Source organism: Cyberlindnera jadinii, assembly GCF_001661405.1.
Source record: "Cyberlindnera jadinii NRRL Y-1542 unplaced genomic scaffold CYBJAscaffold_1, whole genome shotgun sequence".
Taxonomy (NCBI): Eukaryota; Fungi; Ascomycota; class Saccharomycetes; order Phaffomycetales; family Wickerhamomycetaceae; genus Williopsis; species Williopsis jadinii.
The window spans coordinates 136799-153040 of record NW_017963652.1 but is presented as its reverse complement, the minus strand read 5'-3'; the positions used below and the strand labels follow the sequence as shown (position 1 = coordinate 153040).

Sequence of the window (16242 nt, the reverse complement as noted above, 5' to 3'; positions counted from 1 at the left end):
ACTAGTCATGACATGATTCACCAAAAATTTCCTGTTTGGGAAAATGAGAGAGTCAACGAAACGAGTCATATTGACTAGATAGAACATACGCATTGACTCAACGCAGGGCAACTGGCTTTGAGTCTAACAATCGAATGTTTCAGTCATAGAGTTGCGTGGGATATCTCAAGTCGTGGGGGTATAATCATATACGACACTTTGGAGACACTAGAGATCCAAGCTTCCAAGATCATAAGGAGGAAGGTTAAGAATTGAGTGTAGAGTTTCAATGTCGACATTTCTCGTAAGGTCATCTATCAGGTCTCCAAGCCTTACCCTTAGGTTTCCAGGTGAGTTATCGAGGGTGTTATCACTGCCACGATCCAGCTGATCTCCTGAGCCAGTTGAATGGCTGTCGCTATCATGTCTTGAGGTTGTAGACACAGAACGTGCACGGTATCTTGGAACATCATCATTTGTGTCCAAAACTGGTTCGAATGGGTCGTTTGATACTGTATCACCGTGTGCTCTTGCCATGTAGTTTGCAACCACAGTTCGCAGAGAGCAGCCTGGTGACGTCTCATAAAATGCAACCTGCTCTGTACTAGCGCCTTCCAAAGTCGTATCCAAGATGTCCATATCAAACGTCATATGGTATTTCAGCTTTGCATTGTAGACCCCCCATAAGTCGTTGGCAATTCCAACTATGCCCATGCCAACTATGTTAAGTGCATATACGATATCCTCGGGGGTTTCAATTACATGAGACAATGCGTTCATTGGTACAACCTTGGCCAGACATGCACCAACGACGGCACCCGACAATGGCCAGAGCACCACATTCAAAATCCGGAACATTGGAATTCTCTCATGGAAGGCATTGGTAAAATCTACACATAGACAATAGTTGTTTACCCTCTTGGTGTGTGCATTGACAATCCTTCTCTCGGCTGCGGTGTAAGGTGGGAAGACATAACACCAAATTCTCTTGTACCAGGGTAGTTCACTCATGACATCAGAGATTCTCTGTTTAATTTCACAGATATGTGTTTCTTCCTCAACGAACTCTTCTTCTCCCTGGTGGAATTCTTCGAGAAGACTCAAGAAGAAATGTGGTACAGCCTTTCTAACCATTTTGTAGTAAGCCTTATTCAAAGTGAACTTGTAGATCCACTTGTAGATGAAATAGGCTCCAGAGAATAGCTGTGGATAGTACTTTGGACTAAGGTAACCGGCAGCATTTAGATGCGGTACGCCTAAAGCAGTCAAGCAAAGAATGTGGAAAGTATCCAAGACAGGGTTTGTCTCCGAGATGAAGGTGTATAGGTACGCTGGGAAAGTTGCAAACACACTCAGCTGACTTGAAGTCAACTCGGTGGCTGTTGACACAATTGTGTTTCCAACATGCTTAAAGGGGATCTCCAATATCTTCATGAGTGTTGGTGTTGGCGCAATGGCGCTCCAAAGTGCAACACCAGCACACGTAGACATCGTCAGCACCGCAGTACTTGAAGAAAATGCCGCCCCACAAACCAATCCACCATAAACGGCCTTCGAGAATATATCTCTAGCATACGATCTGACCAGATTTGACTTTGATAGAAGCTGACTCGGTGTTTTAGCGACTAATGTCACCGGGCTACCACACTGTGGACATAGGATCTCTTCATCTGCCAATAACATCGTGCCTGGTCTAGGCCGCACACTGAGAACCTCTACTCCTCCAGGTTTTCGTTTACCTTGGAAATAACTCATACACGGTAGGTTGAAAGGGTTACGCTCTTTCCCAATCTCAAGCTCTCTTTCTTTAACATAGTTCAATAGACATGTCTTATGCACTCTAAGGGAGCACGAACAGATTTGTATGAGCTTTTTTGAATCTCCAGGGCTGGCTAACGGTGGCCAGTCACCGTCACCACCGAGACAAATCCAGCAGCGATCATCATTACTCTCCATTGTTTTATCTGTTGATCTCCTGCTAGTTAAGATGGTGTTCTATGTGGAGCACTTGAAATTTTAAAATGCGAGTGCAAAAGGCGCCAAAAAGTGCAACTTTTACATTTTCGTTTCGTTTCGTTTTGCTTTTCGTTTTTCCATTTTCATCATTTACGTTTTGCTTTCGCAATGCTTACTTCCTCATAGGGCACAGCTTTGCGCCAACGTAAGGGAACCCGGCAAATTATACAAATGCATGGCTATTTGGCTATTCGATGAGTACACCTGGACAAATACAGTGATACTCCATGGACTTGTGCGTGTTATTGTGCTGGTCTTCATAGTGGGCTCTTTTTGTCTAGTTGTTTTACGTAGGCATGTTCTGGTGAGAGTGCTCTGGATTTTTCAATTAACACACAATTAATGACAATAAAACACACTGAGTGAAAAGGAATAACCACCAAGGCTTCTCTCTAGTCAAGCTGAATTACAAGGTAAACTACTAGAATGAGGGCAACTGTACAATGTCAGTTCAACCCAGCCCAGCGCACTTCACCACCTCTATCTACATCTTCTAGACGCTTGCGCGCCAGCCCAGACGCGTCTTTGTTGCTTGTTTTCCCCATAGTTTCGTCCCCAATGAGGGTAGTGCTCTTCACTTACTGACAGCTCCGTCACCTCATTGGAAGGAAACATAGAGCACCGTTTGAATACTTTCTTCAGCATCTAGCCGTAGTCTCAAACACGATATGTTAAAAATGTCTGAGAAATTCAAAGAGATATTAAACATTTGATCGTTAAAACACATTATGAGTTGTTCAAGAGGATGGTGAACTAGGGAGAACCTCGGCGTAGGGCTGTAGTTCAAAAATGTTTCACCAATTCCTGCTTCAAAAGATAGAACGGTTACAACTTCATAAAATCATGGGCCATCGCGTTTAGTTTGTCAATAAATAGGATAAATGCCTGATGGACTCTTACAAAAGTCGTCTCTTGACAACGCGGAAGACCAAGAGGTTCAGGCTATCATAGTCAAGGTTGACGCATGTCGACAAAACCTCATGGATTGCAAAGCTGTGTATGACGGACTGCCAATAGAGCATAAGCAATATATTGCCTCCAGGTTCAACCACATAGTTGCTCTGATGGAATACGCGAGTAACATGGAAGGTACAGATGATGGTATTGATCAGCATGTACAAGACCACGAAATGAATCAAAAGTTGAATGCGCAAGCATCAGAAATAGAGACACTATCATCTGACACATCTGAAGACGAGAATGAAACTGTGGAATATATAGACCACAGGTCTCAACAGCAGAGAGAGAAGGAATGGGAAGAAGAAAGATGTATACAAGACACATTGAGGGAAAAGGAAAAGAAAGAGTGTCAAGAGCTTCAGCAACCTTCCGACCCCTTGGATCAGTTATTTAGCGATGAAGATGCTCTCAAATACCTTAAATTCTCGAAGAGCGATCTAAGACGACTGGCGAAGCTCTTAGAAATGAACATTCAGCCACCGCCTTGGGGAGGAGACATCAGTGGTCCTGAGGCCCTAGCAATACTTCTCTTTAGAAGCTCAGAGACTGTCAGTCTCGATGAAGAGGAATACCACTTTGGAAGGTCCAAAGATATGCTGAGACACGTCATCAATGTTGTCATCGCTTTCTTGTGCCGTAAAGTTGAGGATAAGGTTAATGTTTTCGATAACAACTTGAGAGAGCAAAGAGTTAAACTCTTCAATGATGCCATTAGGGCCAGAGCTGACGAGATTGGATCCCATGCCTTTGATGATGTTTGCGGATTTGTTAGCACTCTGCCTGTGTCAAGACGGACCCAGAGTTACGCACCTTGGTATGACGGGCCGCAAGAGTTTTACTCATCCCAAGTAGTAACGACTCCTGATGGAATTGCCAGCTCCTGTGTACGCCCAAGAAGCTCTAATGGAACAAACCCATTCGTGTTTTATGAAGTGCTCCATCGGCTCAAGGTTATTTATCCGTACAAGATCCTTGGCGACTCAGAGTACGAAGCTGTGTTCAATGAGCTTCAAAAACGACATATTGACAAGGATAATCTTATTCTGAAGTATGTAACCGATGACGACGAAGCCAATGAGGTTCTAGTTGTTAACGAATGGATGCGTCAGTCTTTAAGAACAGAATCACCTCGTGTCTTCTCAGTCACTCTACCTTTAGAGGGTGACCATCTGCACGATTTGTTTTATATAGGTGTCTTTCTATCGAACTGTCGAACTTGCTTACGTGGAGGAAACCGGATATCTGATTACTTCCACGTTGCACCACCAACCATTGAAGAGTATATAAACTCATGATATCCCTGTCGATGTTCATAAACAACTTACGAAGTGATTTACTTAGGGGAGCAATGACAGTCAAAAATACTGAAAGGTGTTCAATAGCAGTGATATGTCATCTGAGTTTTCGCATTCATTGGTAAACATTGTTTATCGATACAAACTGCTTGGACTTGTTCTATCGTGAACTGTGTTTTGAGAATTGAATCCACTTCTACTTTAATTTATTGAAGGCGAATTATTTGTGATACCCTAGGTAGCTCGCCAAAGATTGACGTGTCTTGATATTCAACCCAGTGAACCAGGTACACACCAGACAACTACTTGTTCCACAGGAATGCCTAAAAAATCAGCACAAACTTATTTATTACTCCATACAGTCATCATTACTCTATTTTCCTTCGCTCTTATTCTGTTGGGTTTGATGAATGTCATCGGGCTCGAGTACACTTATACTATCACTCAACACGAGCTTCACGTTATGACAGAATTGTCTGATATTTGGTGCTTTTGGTATAAGGTGGACAGTCCCCGTATTTCACAAGTTATAGCTTCCACATTGACCATACTCTGAAACTATCAGTGGTACAAGAAATCTTCACAAGCTGCGCCTATACCAAGCTTATCATTAAGAGCTTCTTAGACTTAAATTACTATGGCTGAGTCTAATCCTGGAAATTAGAGCATGGTTTTGAGACATAGTACCTTCGTTATTCTCATAGGTAGTGGTGGATTTCACACTTTGTGAGAATATCCATACAAAGATTATTTATTCAACATAGGAAGATAAATATACCAAAGGTTTGAGAGAGTCAAATGGCTCCCGTTTTTCATCCTGCATATAATCCTTCAGCTAGAGAGACAATCATTTATCTTCCACACAGTTTCTTGCTATGTCCAATTATAGACATGGTTTCCCTGAAACATTTGTCTCAGAAAGTACAGTATGAGGTACCACTACACACAACCCCTAATAGCTACATTTGTTGGCTACAATATATCTCCCTGTATGCTTTACAATGCTCTCTTTGCTAACTTAGTGGACCAGGCTCACCTAAGTTCTTGTCTCAAATCACGATTACTCTCAGGACAGAGACTGAATCAAACGAGAAGAAGGCCTTTCTTGCTTAATTAGCATTCAAGAATCTTATCAAGTACTACGAAACACTTCATTATGGAAAGCACTTGTGATTATCACGCTGACCCGAACAGGTAGGTGTGGTTGGATAGTGTCCGTTGATTACTGTGTATGTTCGGGTGTATATCACATAATATACATTCCGCGAAAATTACCCCAAATTGAAAATGTAAACAAAGAAGTTGTTCAACGGTTATTTGTGTTTATTTTTCTTGCTTTCTTCTTTGAATCCTCACCAGTGTATCTCTATCGAATAAACAAAGCTGGTGAGATGAGTGCAGAAGAACCTGATTACACGCAACTCCCCTTAGAGGAACGTCTACAACACAAAGTAAGTACCACCATTGTTACCGGCCGTCTTTTGTCTGAATCTCTCGGGTTTCTGCGTTGTTGTCTTTTTTTGTTTACATCACAGCATACTAACGCGTCACCCAGGTATGGAAAGCCCGTTTAGAGGCATACCAAGAACTCACAAACCAGTTTCAAAAGACAGCGGATGAGAATGATCCAGTCTTCAAACCGTACCTTGCCAATCCAGAATTATTCAAGAAGATTGTCACGGATAGTAACGTCGTTGCTCAGGAGAGCGGTATCACTGCTCTTTGTGCTCTGTTGGAATATGGCGGCACACCAGCTGCTACGCGGTTAAGACAGCAAGTAATTCCAGGTCTATGTGAAAAGGGATTGTCCTCATCGAGGGCAGGAACCAAACAGAAAACAATCGAGGCGCTTCTGTGGTTGATCGAATTGGATTCTCCTGATCCCGTTGTGGAGTTGATGGTACCATACTTGTCCGCTAGATTGCCAAAGCTTGTTGCCGGTACTGTTAAAGCCTTGTACGAAATATATTCTCAGTTTGGTGCACAAGTTGTTAGTCCAAAGTTGATTTTGCCGAGTTTACCAAAGTTATTCTCCCATGCTGATCGTACGGTTAGAGCTGAAACGTCAAACTTAACGGTTGAGTTGTTCTTATGGATGGGCGACTCTCTGGAACAAATACTCTTTTCAGATTTGAAACCAGTACAACAGAAAGATCTTACTGTGGCCTTTGAAAAGGTTAAAGATCAAAAACCAACACAGAAGAGATTGTTAAAGTCTCAACAGATAGCCAATGAACAGAATGCAGCTGCAGCTGGGATAGCAGACGAGGATAATGATGTTGTCATGGGTAGTACTGATGAGCCAGCAACAATTGATCCATATGACCTTGTTGAACCAGTTGATGTTCTAAGCAAATTACCATCCGATTTGACTACAAGAGTCACCTCTGCGAAATGGAAAGATAGAGTAGAGGTCCTTACAGAGGTTGAAAAGGAGATGAATGTGATGAAATATTTAGATGTGGATTATATTGAATTGGTAAGAATATTGGCTAAATGTATCAAGGATGTTAATATTCAAGTTGTCTCCTTGGCAGCAAAATGTATTGAGTTTATGGCAAAGGGTTTGAGAACGAGATTTCAAAAGTACATTCAAACAGTTTTGACTCCTTTGCTTGAGAGATGCAAAGAGAAGAAACCAAGTGTGTTGGATGCACTTAATGGTGCGCTTGATGCTATTTTCCAATGCTCTTCTTTATCAGAAGTGTTACCAGATACTCTTGATGCCATGAAAAGCAAAACTCCACAAGTCAGATCTGCAACTTGCCAATATCTCATCAGAATTTTAAAGGAAACAAAAATACCACCTACAAAGTCTGAAGTTGCTGAAATAATTACAAGCGCTGTGAAGTTAGTTGGTGATACGCTTCCTGATGTGAGAACGCGAGGTTTTGAAGCTGTTGGTACTCTGATGAAGATCTGTGGCGAGCGAGAGCTCAATTCTCATTTGGACTCAATCGATGATTTGAAGATGAAGAAGATCAAAGAGTTCTATGAGAATGCGGAGGTGAAATCGAAGATGAACTCATCTACAAAGCCTACTAAGGCTTCAGCTTCATCGGTAGTTTCAGCAACTGGTTCAAAAGGCTCCGTACCGAAGGCATCATCAACAAAGCGGAAATCCACAATTGGAAAACCTTCTAGTGGTATCCCATCTTCGTCATCTTTATCTTCGTCCTCGTTAGGTGCTACATCATCGATAGCCAAGAAGCGGACCACGTCCAGTATACCTTCTAAGCGAGGACCAACATCACCTTTAAAGAGTGATCCTTCAAACTCACGTTTGGGGTCAGTTGGTAAGAGTGGACTTACAGGAAGATCTTTACAATCGACCACTAGTTCAAGTCTACATCTGAACGGCTCAAACAATAGCCATGGATTAACAGATGCGGAACGTGTTGAATTGGAACAGCTTAGACAGGAAAAATTGAAATGGCAACAAGAGAGGGAAAAGCAAAAGTGGTCACTTGAAGAATCCATGAATGATTCCTCCAAGTTGATGAAGGAAATTCAACAATTGAGCAGTAAAATTGACAAGTTGAACGAACAACATACAAGTGATTTGATGACAATAAAATCGCGCGAAACTCAGTTACAAAGGGCACAAAGTGATTTGGAGATTTCCAATTTGAAGATTTCACAGTTAGAGAATGAGATTGAACTAATTCAAAAACAGAAGTCGGCAAGCGCATTTACAGTACCTTCATTTACGCTTGATGCCTCATCAATATCCAACAGTTTCCATGGAAGTTTGAACAACGGTCATCAAAAGCCATTACAAGATTCCAACGTATCACCATATGTGAACGAGTCCACAAGCTCTTCTCTTGGCGGTCTCACTACGGGTACTAAGAGTATCGACGGATTAGATCGTCGCGTTAGTGGACTAAGCATCGATTCAAATGACCAGAAGGAGAATGGCGCGTTATACACTCGCGCGACTTTGGATACGTCCGATGAGAGTTGGCGTCGTGCTGCTGAAGTAACATCTCAGTTGAAAGCACGTATAGAAAAGATGAAAGCAAAGTCGAGGGCTTCGAGCCAGAGGAATCTATAATAAATTCAGCCTAATAAGAAAAAAAAATAAATTAAGGTGGGATTATACGTACAGTTTTCAGGTTGATACGCGTAATGTACATACCGTCAACTTTTATGCACAGAGGATGAGGTGCAATGAATTAAAGCTGTATAAATTGGTGCATCTCACCAATTGAAATGTGTTTATTAAGCGATGCACATCGCAACTACACGACGTATCACATAATGACTAGACGACAGAACCATATTTTATTTGCAATTCGGAAGGTCAGACGGCCCAGTTCAGTATGAATGGTTCACTTGTAGTTTGGAAGAGGGTCTACGTACAATGACGCCGCGTAAAAATTGGCGAGCTGACCCACGTGGTTTGACTCAAAACCTACAACTGAACAATGAACTAAGCAGTCGACATGTCCAATTCGACGTTCAATCAAAGGGTAGTTGATAGAATCAATTGAATTGAGTGAAAAGGAACAAGATATGTCGTTCTGAGGCGAAATTCCATTTAAAGAGTGAGAGAGAGAGCCCTGTCAAAAGTTTAATAAAACCGAAAAACGGTAAAAAAAACCCTTGGCTGCTTTTTTTGCGCTGTCTTGTGATAAAATTCCCGTTTGAGTAATAAGCGATTGCTTTTTTTTTATAAAGAGGAAAGGAACAAAAAAAATTCCCTCTCTATTTTCTTCCTTTTCTCTTCTATCAACTTCAACTTCAACTTCAATCAATTTTAATACACGTCAAACACAATGCAAATTCAACAAGTTATTGCCTCTTTCCTCGCTTCATCCTCTGTTCTCTTCAACGGTGAATCTTCTGAATCCCAAGAGGTTTCATCCCCTAAGGAGGACTTTGTTGCTGTTGACTCCAACGATGTTGAGATCTTGAAGGACGTCAAGTACTCTTCAAACAAGTCCAACCATTCCAACGATACTTCTTCCAATGCCGCTGCTGGTGTCGCTGTCTCCAACGTTGGCTCATTCGCCGTCGTTGCTGGTTTGGTTGCTTTCTTGTTGTAATCTCGCTCTCATATTCATTGTTAACTGAGTGAGTTCGTGGTGTGTGTGTGTGGGACGCGTTTTTTTAAGGGGGTGCGTGTGGTTGTATATCAGGCAGCCCACATGGTTTTTTTAAAATTGATTGTTCTTGACACCTCTGTCTCTTTTCAAGTTCTATCATATGAATAGAGAAGATGGCAAGGAAGAAACAATTGAAGTCCAATTGTACGCGTTTTATCCTTTCCCCCCTCTAATATGCTTCTTTTTTATATACAATAAAAGTTTTATGAGGATAATAATCAAGTGGTGCAGTTCCAAGCTAATTCATCCTTATCAAAAACTATGGGTAATTGGCTTGAAATGTATAGCTTGTGCTGTCCTTAGTTTACACCTTTCGAATAATACATTTCTTTCATTTTCAAACATTGACTGTATAACTAGACATTAAAAAACGATGTACAGTTCCTGAATTATGCCTACCGTCTATTCGCTCTGTACGAAAGGCGGACTCCCTCAGCTTTTTATTACATGGTATTGTAATGCAGGTAAAGCCGTGACTGGCATTTTTGATAGTAATCAGAACGATCACCATCCATCACTACTAAGTCCACTGTTACAGGTACTTTTTGGGTGACGTTTCCATGGTCCACCGTATAATCAGAGACTACAGGACATGGGATTAAACGGAGGGCCGTTCAACCCCGTCACCTTATCGTGATAAACCATAACTATCTAATAACGGCCAGTTGATTAAACATCGTAGTTCCTTAAAGGCTCGACGCACGAAATGTCAGACATTTACATGACACTGGTTTTATGCTGTACAAGGGTTGTAAAAAACTGACGCCATTTATGGTACTCCTACCGTGATTAGAGAGCACCAAATCCATGTGGATGTGTCTGCAGCGTCGAGAGAGATAGGAGATAAGCAAAATTGGTGTATGGATTATTAGGTGTATGGATGATTTTCATTTCAAGGAACTTGGTGTTTGGATGTATCAACATATACTACAAAGCTCGACACTCTCTAACGCTTCAAAGAAAACGTCCATAGTTTGTCTGTGTTTGAAACGAAAGGGGTGATGTCACAAGAAGAACTTATCGAGCAGATAGAGGCCCTGCAAAGAGAAATAACCCAGCTGAAGCAGCAGACCGTGTTCTCTGATATTCAGCCATATATTGAAGAGAATGAACACAAGTTCAAGAAGTTGATAATCTCGAACGTTGGGCTCGAATATCTGGTCAAGTTTAACAAACCTGGCATACTGAAACAGATCAGGGAGAGAGTAGCAAATGATCTTATGCAGGAGTTGGAAAACATCCAGTTACTGGACCCAGTAAAGGGAACACTACTGACGTACAACGAAGAGTTTCAACAGTTTGAACAAGATGGTGTTTATCATTTGGATTTCCAGTATGCAAGTTCTTCAAGCAGTTGTGACCATCAGCATGGACATTCACACTCACATAGTATCGATGGAGATGACGATGATGACGATTTCACCGATGATGAGAATTTTTACAACAGTTGTAGCTGTTCACACCCATAGAATCACTCGAACCAAAGGAACAGTTTGCAAGGTTCCCATCGTTATATTTAATTCGACAGCTGACTATATATACATACAAGAGCCGCCTCTGTTGCCTCCAGCAGTCGTAATATTCCTGTCATAGTCCATAATAAAAGTAGAACATTAAGGCTGTTACCCTATCACGGAGTAATAACTAGTCGCCTTGGCCCCCAAACATACTGCCTTTACATATAAACTCACTCAGGGTGCTGATATCGTGCTGACGATATAACAATAAGAAAACCTAAATTACAACTCAGACTGAAGGCAATACATGTGATAATAAACATTATATAACCAAAGTGTTTCACCCACTGAAATAGCCAGCTTGACCATATCTGACCCTCACTCATGTCCACTACCGGGGGAGAAAATGCACAATTCGAAATATTGATAGGGCCCACAAAACGGTATGCACACAGGTTCTTGCGAACCGGTGGACAAGCGAAAAAACACACCGGTTCCCCTTCCCACTGTTAAAAGGAGAGGGAGGAGACAGGGAGAATAGCACCGCAAATTGAATCAAAACAACAGCAAGAAGAAACATGTCGAGCTCCAGACCACGTTCTTTCAGACTGCGGGAGCGTAATTCTTTAATCAGAGCTGCAAAGGCCACAGAGGCCTATCCCGGGTTGAACGACATAACAGATGCCTTTGAAGCGTTCCCTTCAGAGATTGTCAAGTATTTCACGCTCTACAAAGAGATTGATGCCAAATACATTGCACAGATCCCATTATTACACCATAAGATCGATCAGTTCAAGAAGCAACCTAAAACAGAGGAGAATTTATCCAAAAGAGTTAAATTGATCAAGGAAGTCAGTGAGTTGTTGACAAAGATGTTGCCCTGTATGGAGGAAAAGATGCACGTTGCTTCAATCGCTGCTGATAGATCTATCAAATATGTTGATCGAATCAATGATGACTTTGAACTCATTCTCAAGGGTGAAATTCCAGACTCGGTTCGTCTTGGACAGATTAACCATCCCGCCATTATCAACGATACCAAAATTCCAGAGATCAAGTCTGCCCAGACACAGAGAAGCGAGAGTAGAAGAGAGGCATTGGCAGCGAAGAAAGCTGCCAATGAAACAGATGGTGATGACACTGGAAATACCACCAACACTGCTACGACTTCCAACAGGGCAAAGAACAGACGCGACAAGGACTCCAACGCCAACCCAAAGAAGCGTAAGGCTACAAGCAACAACGCCACCACTAGTCACAGCACTTCTACCACCACCAGCAACAGCAACAGTGGCAACAGCGTCATCAATAACAGTAATAGGAATAACAACGGTGCAAACAACACTCAAAACACCTCAAATGCTCATCCACTGGTGGCACCAGTACCAACAACTGTTCGTTCAACCTCCTCATTGTCCCAATCCACCACCCCGGCAAATGTCCACGATGCTCTCTCGTCTCGTCAAGCACAAGGATCTTCCTTGAAGGAGGAGGTGAATTCACGTCCAAGCACTCCTGCAAGTAAACGTCAACGTACTGCTTCGAAGAAGAAGCAAGAAGAAGAGGAGGAATTTTACATCGGTGAAGATGGACAAAAGCGCAATTCCCAAGGCGAACCTGTGTACTGCTACTGCAATCAAGTTTCATATGGTGAGATGGTTGGATGTGATGGTGAAGACTGTAAGAGAGAATGGTTTCACCTACCTTGTACGGGACTGGCAACTCTGCCTAGAGGAAAATGGTACTGTGACGAGTGTAAAGCTAAGAAGAACAGGAAATGATGGCTTGTTTACTATATACAGATATCTCTATGATCACATGAAAGTGAACTAGAAGAAGGAGGGACCTTCGTCCTACTGAAACCATTCATTAGATAGAACAATCTTCACAAGAAGAACGAACGAGGTTGTCTTTAGCACCTCTTGTACAGACTATTGTTATTGACTGTTCATTTACACGGTGAGGCTGTGGCACTTCACATCTTGACAGGGGCGATCGATCATGGCTGAACAGTCTAGCACAGATTGATTCATACCTCTTGTTACAAAATGAAGGAACTGTATGTGCGGATGAGACAGATCTCTGGGCATTACAAAGGGAACAATAACAACGATTAACTCAATTCAACGAGGTATTATGCTGTGCGAATGCTCAACTGCTCAAATATACACAAACTGTAAGAAATCGTACGACTGAGTATTGGAATACATGGGCTTGTTATGTATTTTCAGCTTTGCCTATATATGTCTTCGCTTTCGTTTCGCTTTCGTTTTCGTTTTCGTTTCGCTTTCGTTTTCGTTTTCGTTTTTGTTTTCGTTTTTGTTTTCGCTTTCGCTTTCGCTGCACAGCCTAATAAAGTAACTGGAATGTTTATCTCTACGAAAATTGTTACCCACAAGTTTCCCTAAACGGCTGGAATTTCGTGCAAATACGAACGTTTTTTCCCTTTCCCTTTGCTGCAAAAAGTTTATTTCCTTCAACACCATAGGCAAAATTCACACAAAAGGGGGACATCCCGGTAATCAAATACTTTTCACAACTTATTCTCTGTTTGAAGTTTTGATCAATTTGTTCTCTCACACTAAGAACTTGTGTTATTGATACACTTCTGTATAACACAATTAGAAGAAAATATAATTGAGAAACAGTTATTATGTCTAACGTGAGTTACAGTGTGGGTATTGTGGACGATGCCGCTCATTCTTGCAGCCATGACAACGAACAGTACTAACAACAGACCACACAATTGCAATAAGAACCATACCGTGAAGGAATACAAGCTAGTTGTTGTAGGTGGTGGTGGTGTTGGTAAGTCCGCGTTGACAATTCAATTCATCCAATCGCACTTCGTTGACGAATATGACCCAACTATCGAGGATTCTTATCGTAAGCAAGTTGCTATTGACAACGAAGTCGCCCTTTTAGATATCCTGGACACCGCAGGACAAGAGGAATACAGTGCGATGAGAGAGCAGTACATGAGAACGGGAGAGGGTTTCTTACTGGTGTACTCTGTTATCGAGAGGGAGTCGTTTAACGAGTTGAGTACCTTTTATCAACAAATCTTGAGGGTGAAAGATACCGATGACGTTCCAATTGTACTAGTGGGAAACAAATCTGATTTAACGGAGGAAAGATCTGTCAGTTATGAAGAAGGTGAGAAACTGGCTAAACAGTTCAATTGTGAGTTCCTGGAGACTAGTGCCAAACAGGGGATAAACGTTGACCAGGCGTTCCACGACTTGGTGAGAAAGATCAGGGCCAAGAACGAATCCATCACCAATACAGTCTCCAGTAGACAATCTAGTACCTTGGGTAATGATACCAAGGCTGGCTTGAAACAGGATGCCCAAGGAACAGGTTCCAATGTTGGTGGAGGTGCAGGTCAAAGAGTTGGAGGCTCGTCGACAACAGCCACTGGTGGTGACGCTGGCCAAAGGGCCAAACAACAGTCAAGTTCCAATGCACCAAAGACTGAAAGCTCTGGTGGATGTTGTATTATTATGTAATTGAGGAAAAGAGAGGAAGGGAAAAGAAAGACCAACATGTATACATATTGACAATTCTACAGCTTTTTCGACGTACGTAATGAGTAATTCTGTCAAAGATTGTTGTTTTTTTGTCTTGGTGTTCTTCATTCTATTAACAGCTCTCAATTAATGAAGTGATACACTATGAAATGTAGAATCAAAGAAGCAAAGATGTAGTCACCAATTGCCCTCTCTGGACTGATTCCAGGGAATATCTTTGAATTCGACTGAAGAGATTGTAATCTCAACGACACCGTCAGCACAAATTGTCCCACAGTGGATATGAACCCACCCAAGAAGGCATTGAACGGGAATGTACCAACAAGGATAACAAACACGAATTGTACCAACGCAACAACCACTAGGAACACCAGAAAGGTATCGACAAGCTTTAAACGTGGTGTCAGGTTTTCAAAATAGGACTTGTAGGAGACTTCAATAGCCTGCTGGAATTCAGACCATGACGATTCCTTCTTAGCACCTTTCGGTGGAGCAGCTACCGGCTTTGCCATCTCTCTATTATCAATACAACGGGTATGCTATTCCGCCTGTGATAACACCTCTGTATTCACCTCAATGTGGTGATTTTGAGATTCCGCAAAGGACAACGGGCGCCTGGTGCAAACACCCGGACACCAACGAGCGAAGGAAGGAAACAGACACGGAAAAATTCCGATGGGGACGAGGGGGTCCGATCGGAATTTCTGTCTTTAGAAGGAGAAACGAATTTTGCTTTCAATGTTGGTGATCAAGAGCGGGTTTGCAATAAGAATAAACAGAGAACTACACGGGCCTTTGAGGGAGATATGGAGCCACAGACAGTGACGATAAGTAAGCCACCTCGTATGAGGATTGTTCCACCTTTGAACTTTTGTCCTGTTGAGAGACAGCTGTACAGGTCCGGACAGCCTTCAAAGATAAATTTTGAATTCTTGCAACAGTTACACCTCAAGACCATCGTATGGCTTGCGAGTGAAGATCCAATTGATGAGTTTCTAGAGTTTGTGGAGGACGAACAGATTGAATTACACTTTGCCGGTATAAATCCGGATGGTGGTGATAACAACCCATGGGACGGGCTAACTGAGAGCAGTATAGGCCAAGCACTCGAAGTGATTGTGAATAAGGATAACTATCCGTTGCTGGTCTGCTGCGGTATGGGCCGCCACAGAACTGGAACTGTGATTGGATGTCTCAGAAGATTACAAGGCTGGAACCTTGCGAGTGTGAGTGAGGAGTACAGGAGGTTCACTGGAAGTCGAGGTGGCCGTGTCCTCGTTGAGCTGTTGATCGAGGTGAGTACCGTCTACCCTTTGAGTTTTTGAAAATCTCCATTTTCTCCCTTCCCTCCTCCCTTTTGGAGAAAGAACCACACTAACACGGAAATTAGGCCTTTGACAAGAGCACGATAACGGTGGATGAGTCAACTGCGCCCGAATGGTTGTTGAAATGAGTATGAAATCACCAGCGTTACATACATACTACATGGCTCACATAGGCGTGGTGTGCCTGCAAACGGGTGAGAAGAAAGGGAAAAAAAGTTTGCAAAAAGCGATCTCGGTGATTAAAACACCCTACTTAGCATTTACATGTCCAATTTCCAACTCAAATGAGAACAGATACTCACTGTAAGTACGACAAGCTCGTCATAAAACCGACGTAAAATTAGCAATGGAGGCTCCCGGGTGAATGAGAGGGCAAAACACCCGCACACACATACTAATTCCGCACTGTTTGTTCTTTTCCCCAGATTTGGCAGTTCCGAGTTTTTCCGAGAGCCGTTTTTAAACTTTTTTTCCCTCTGTTCTTTTCTTCATATAAAGGGGGAGTTGTTCTTCCTTCTTCACCTTGGGCTTTTTATTCTGAGTACACACTTGCTCTTGTCGTCCCTTTC

General features: G+C 42.3%; 11 protein-coding genes across 11 annotated transcripts; 8 read left to right on the top strand and 3 right to left on the bottom strand.

Annotated features, from left to right (window-relative positions):
- Positions 1-166: 166 nt before the first annotated feature.
- On the bottom strand, positions 167-1935 carry CYBJADRAFT_187519 (uncharacterized protein; the record flags this gene model as incomplete). Its single annotated transcript, XM_020217267.1, has 1 exon — positions 167-1935. One exon carries the CDS (start codon positions 1933-1935, stop codon positions 208-210), a length of 1728 nt encoding a protein of 575 aa, XP_020072800.1. The 3' UTR covers positions 167-207.
- Positions 1936-2128: 193 nt separating this feature from the next.
- Positions 2129-2407, top strand: CYBJADRAFT_2542 (uncharacterized protein). Its single transcript, XM_020217609.1, has one exon. The coding sequence runs from the start codon at positions 2171-2173 to the stop codon at positions 2336-2338; it is 168 nt and encodes a 55-aa protein (XP_020072799.1). The 5' UTR covers positions 2129-2170; the 3' UTR covers positions 2339-2407.
- Positions 2408-2807: 400 nt separating this feature from the next.
- CYBJADRAFT_2544 (uncharacterized protein) lies at positions 2808-4410 on the top strand. Its single transcript, XM_020217610.1, has one exon. The coding sequence runs from the start codon at positions 2877-2879 to the stop codon at positions 4248-4250; it is 1374 nt and encodes a 457-aa protein (XP_020072798.1). The 5' UTR covers positions 2808-2876; the 3' UTR covers positions 4251-4410.
- Positions 4411-5614: 1204 nt separating this feature from the next.
- On the top strand, positions 5615-8565 carry STU2 (Stu2p). The gene is made up of 2 exons (XM_020213921.1): positions 5615-5701; positions 5806-8565. Exons 1-2 carry the CDS (start codon positions 5642-5644, stop codon positions 8305-8307), a joined length of 2562 nt encoding a protein of 853 aa, XP_020072797.1. The 5' UTR covers positions 5615-5641; the 3' UTR covers positions 8308-8565.
- A 427-nt stretch (positions 8566-8992) lies between these two features.
- Positions 8993-9702, top strand: CYBJADRAFT_165172 (uncharacterized protein). The gene has a single exon (XM_020213920.1). It carries the CDS (start codon positions 9032-9034, stop codon positions 9299-9301), a length of 270 nt encoding a protein of 89 aa, XP_020072796.1. The 5' UTR covers positions 8993-9031; the 3' UTR covers positions 9302-9702.
- A 637-nt stretch (positions 9703-10339) lies between these two features.
- CYBJADRAFT_165170 (uncharacterized protein) lies at positions 10340-11010 on the top strand. The gene has a single exon (XM_020213919.1). The coding sequence runs from the start codon at positions 10363-10365 to the stop codon at positions 10828-10830; it is 468 nt and encodes a 155-aa protein (XP_020072795.1). The 5' UTR covers positions 10340-10362; the 3' UTR covers positions 10831-11010.
- A 386-nt stretch (positions 11011-11396) lies between these two features.
- On the top strand, positions 11397-12599 carry PHO23 (Pho23p; the record flags this gene model as incomplete). The annotated part of the gene is made up of 2 exons (XM_020213227.1): positions 11397-12191; positions 12417-12599. The coding sequence occupies 2 exons, from the start codon at positions 11397-11399 to the stop codon at positions 12597-12599; spliced, it is 978 nt and encodes a 325-aa protein (XP_020072794.1).
- Positions 12600-12973: 374 nt separating this feature from the next.
- Positions 12974-13327, bottom strand: CYBJADRAFT_165168 (uncharacterized protein). The gene has a single exon (XM_020213918.1). The coding sequence runs from the start codon at positions 13302-13304 to the stop codon at positions 13056-13058; it is 249 nt and encodes an 82-aa protein (XP_020072793.1). The 5' UTR covers positions 13305-13327; the 3' UTR covers positions 12974-13055.
- CYBJADRAFT_133387 (ras-domain-containing protein) lies at positions 13319-14704 on the top strand. The gene is made up of 2 exons (XM_020213106.1): positions 13319-13480; positions 13575-14704. The coding sequence occupies exons 1-2, from the start codon at positions 13472-13474 to the stop codon at positions 14325-14327; spliced, it is 762 nt and encodes a 253-aa protein (XP_020072792.1). The 5' UTR covers positions 13319-13471; the 3' UTR covers positions 14328-14704.
- On the bottom strand, positions 14477-14833 carry OST2 (dolichyl-diphosphooligosaccharide-protein glycotransferase; the record flags this gene model as incomplete). Its single annotated transcript, XM_020212278.1, has 1 exon — positions 14477-14833. A coding segment is annotated over one exon (357 nt), but the record flags the coding sequence as incomplete, so codon positions are not given.
- A 259-nt stretch (positions 14834-15092) lies between these two features.
- Positions 15093-15830, top strand: OCA1 (putative tyrosine protein phosphatase OCA1). The gene is made up of 2 exons (XM_020217023.1): positions 15093-15643; positions 15739-15830. Exons 1-2 carry the CDS (start codon positions 15155-15157, stop codon positions 15799-15801), a joined length of 552 nt encoding a protein of 183 aa, XP_020072790.1. The 5' UTR covers positions 15093-15154; the 3' UTR covers positions 15802-15830.
- The last annotated feature ends 412 nt before the right edge of the window (positions 15831-16242 follow it).

Bases quoted from the DNA above. Each gene is read 5' to 3' on its own strand.
- CYBJADRAFT_165170 (XM_020213919.1), top strand. From the start codon at position 10,363: ATGTCACAAGAAGAACTTATCGAGCAGATAGAGGCCCTGCAAAGAGAA.
- STU2 (XM_020213921.1), top strand. From the start codon at position 5,642: ATGAGTGCAGAAGAACCTGATTACACGCAACTCCCCTTAGAGGAACGT. The intron at 5,702-5,805 runs GTAAGTACCACC...CGCGTCACCCAG, and splicing joins AGGAACGTCTACAACACAAA to GTATGGAAAGCCCGTTTAGA.
- CYBJADRAFT_2544 (XM_020217610.1), top strand. From the start codon at position 2,877: ATGCCTGATGGACTCTTACAAAAGTCGTCTCTTGACAACGCGGAAGAC.
- CYBJADRAFT_2542 (XM_020217609.1), top strand. From the start codon at position 2,171: ATGGCTATTTGGCTATTCGATGAGTACACCTGGACAAATACAGTGATA.
- CYBJADRAFT_165172 (XM_020213920.1), top strand. From the start codon at position 9,032: ATGCAAATTCAACAAGTTATTGCCTCTTTCCTCGCTTCATCCTCTGTT.
- OCA1 (XM_020217023.1), top strand. From the start codon at position 15,155: ATGGAGCCACAGACAGTGACGATAAGTAAGCCACCTCGTATGAGGATT. The intron at 15,644-15,738 runs GTGAGTACCGTC...CACGGAAATTAG, and splicing joins TCGTTGAGCTGTTGATCGAG to GCCTTTGACAAGAGCACGAT.
- CYBJADRAFT_165168 (XM_020213918.1), bottom strand. From the start codon at position 13,304: ATGGTGTTGAAGGAAATAAACTTTTTGCAGCAAAGGGAAAGGGAAAAA.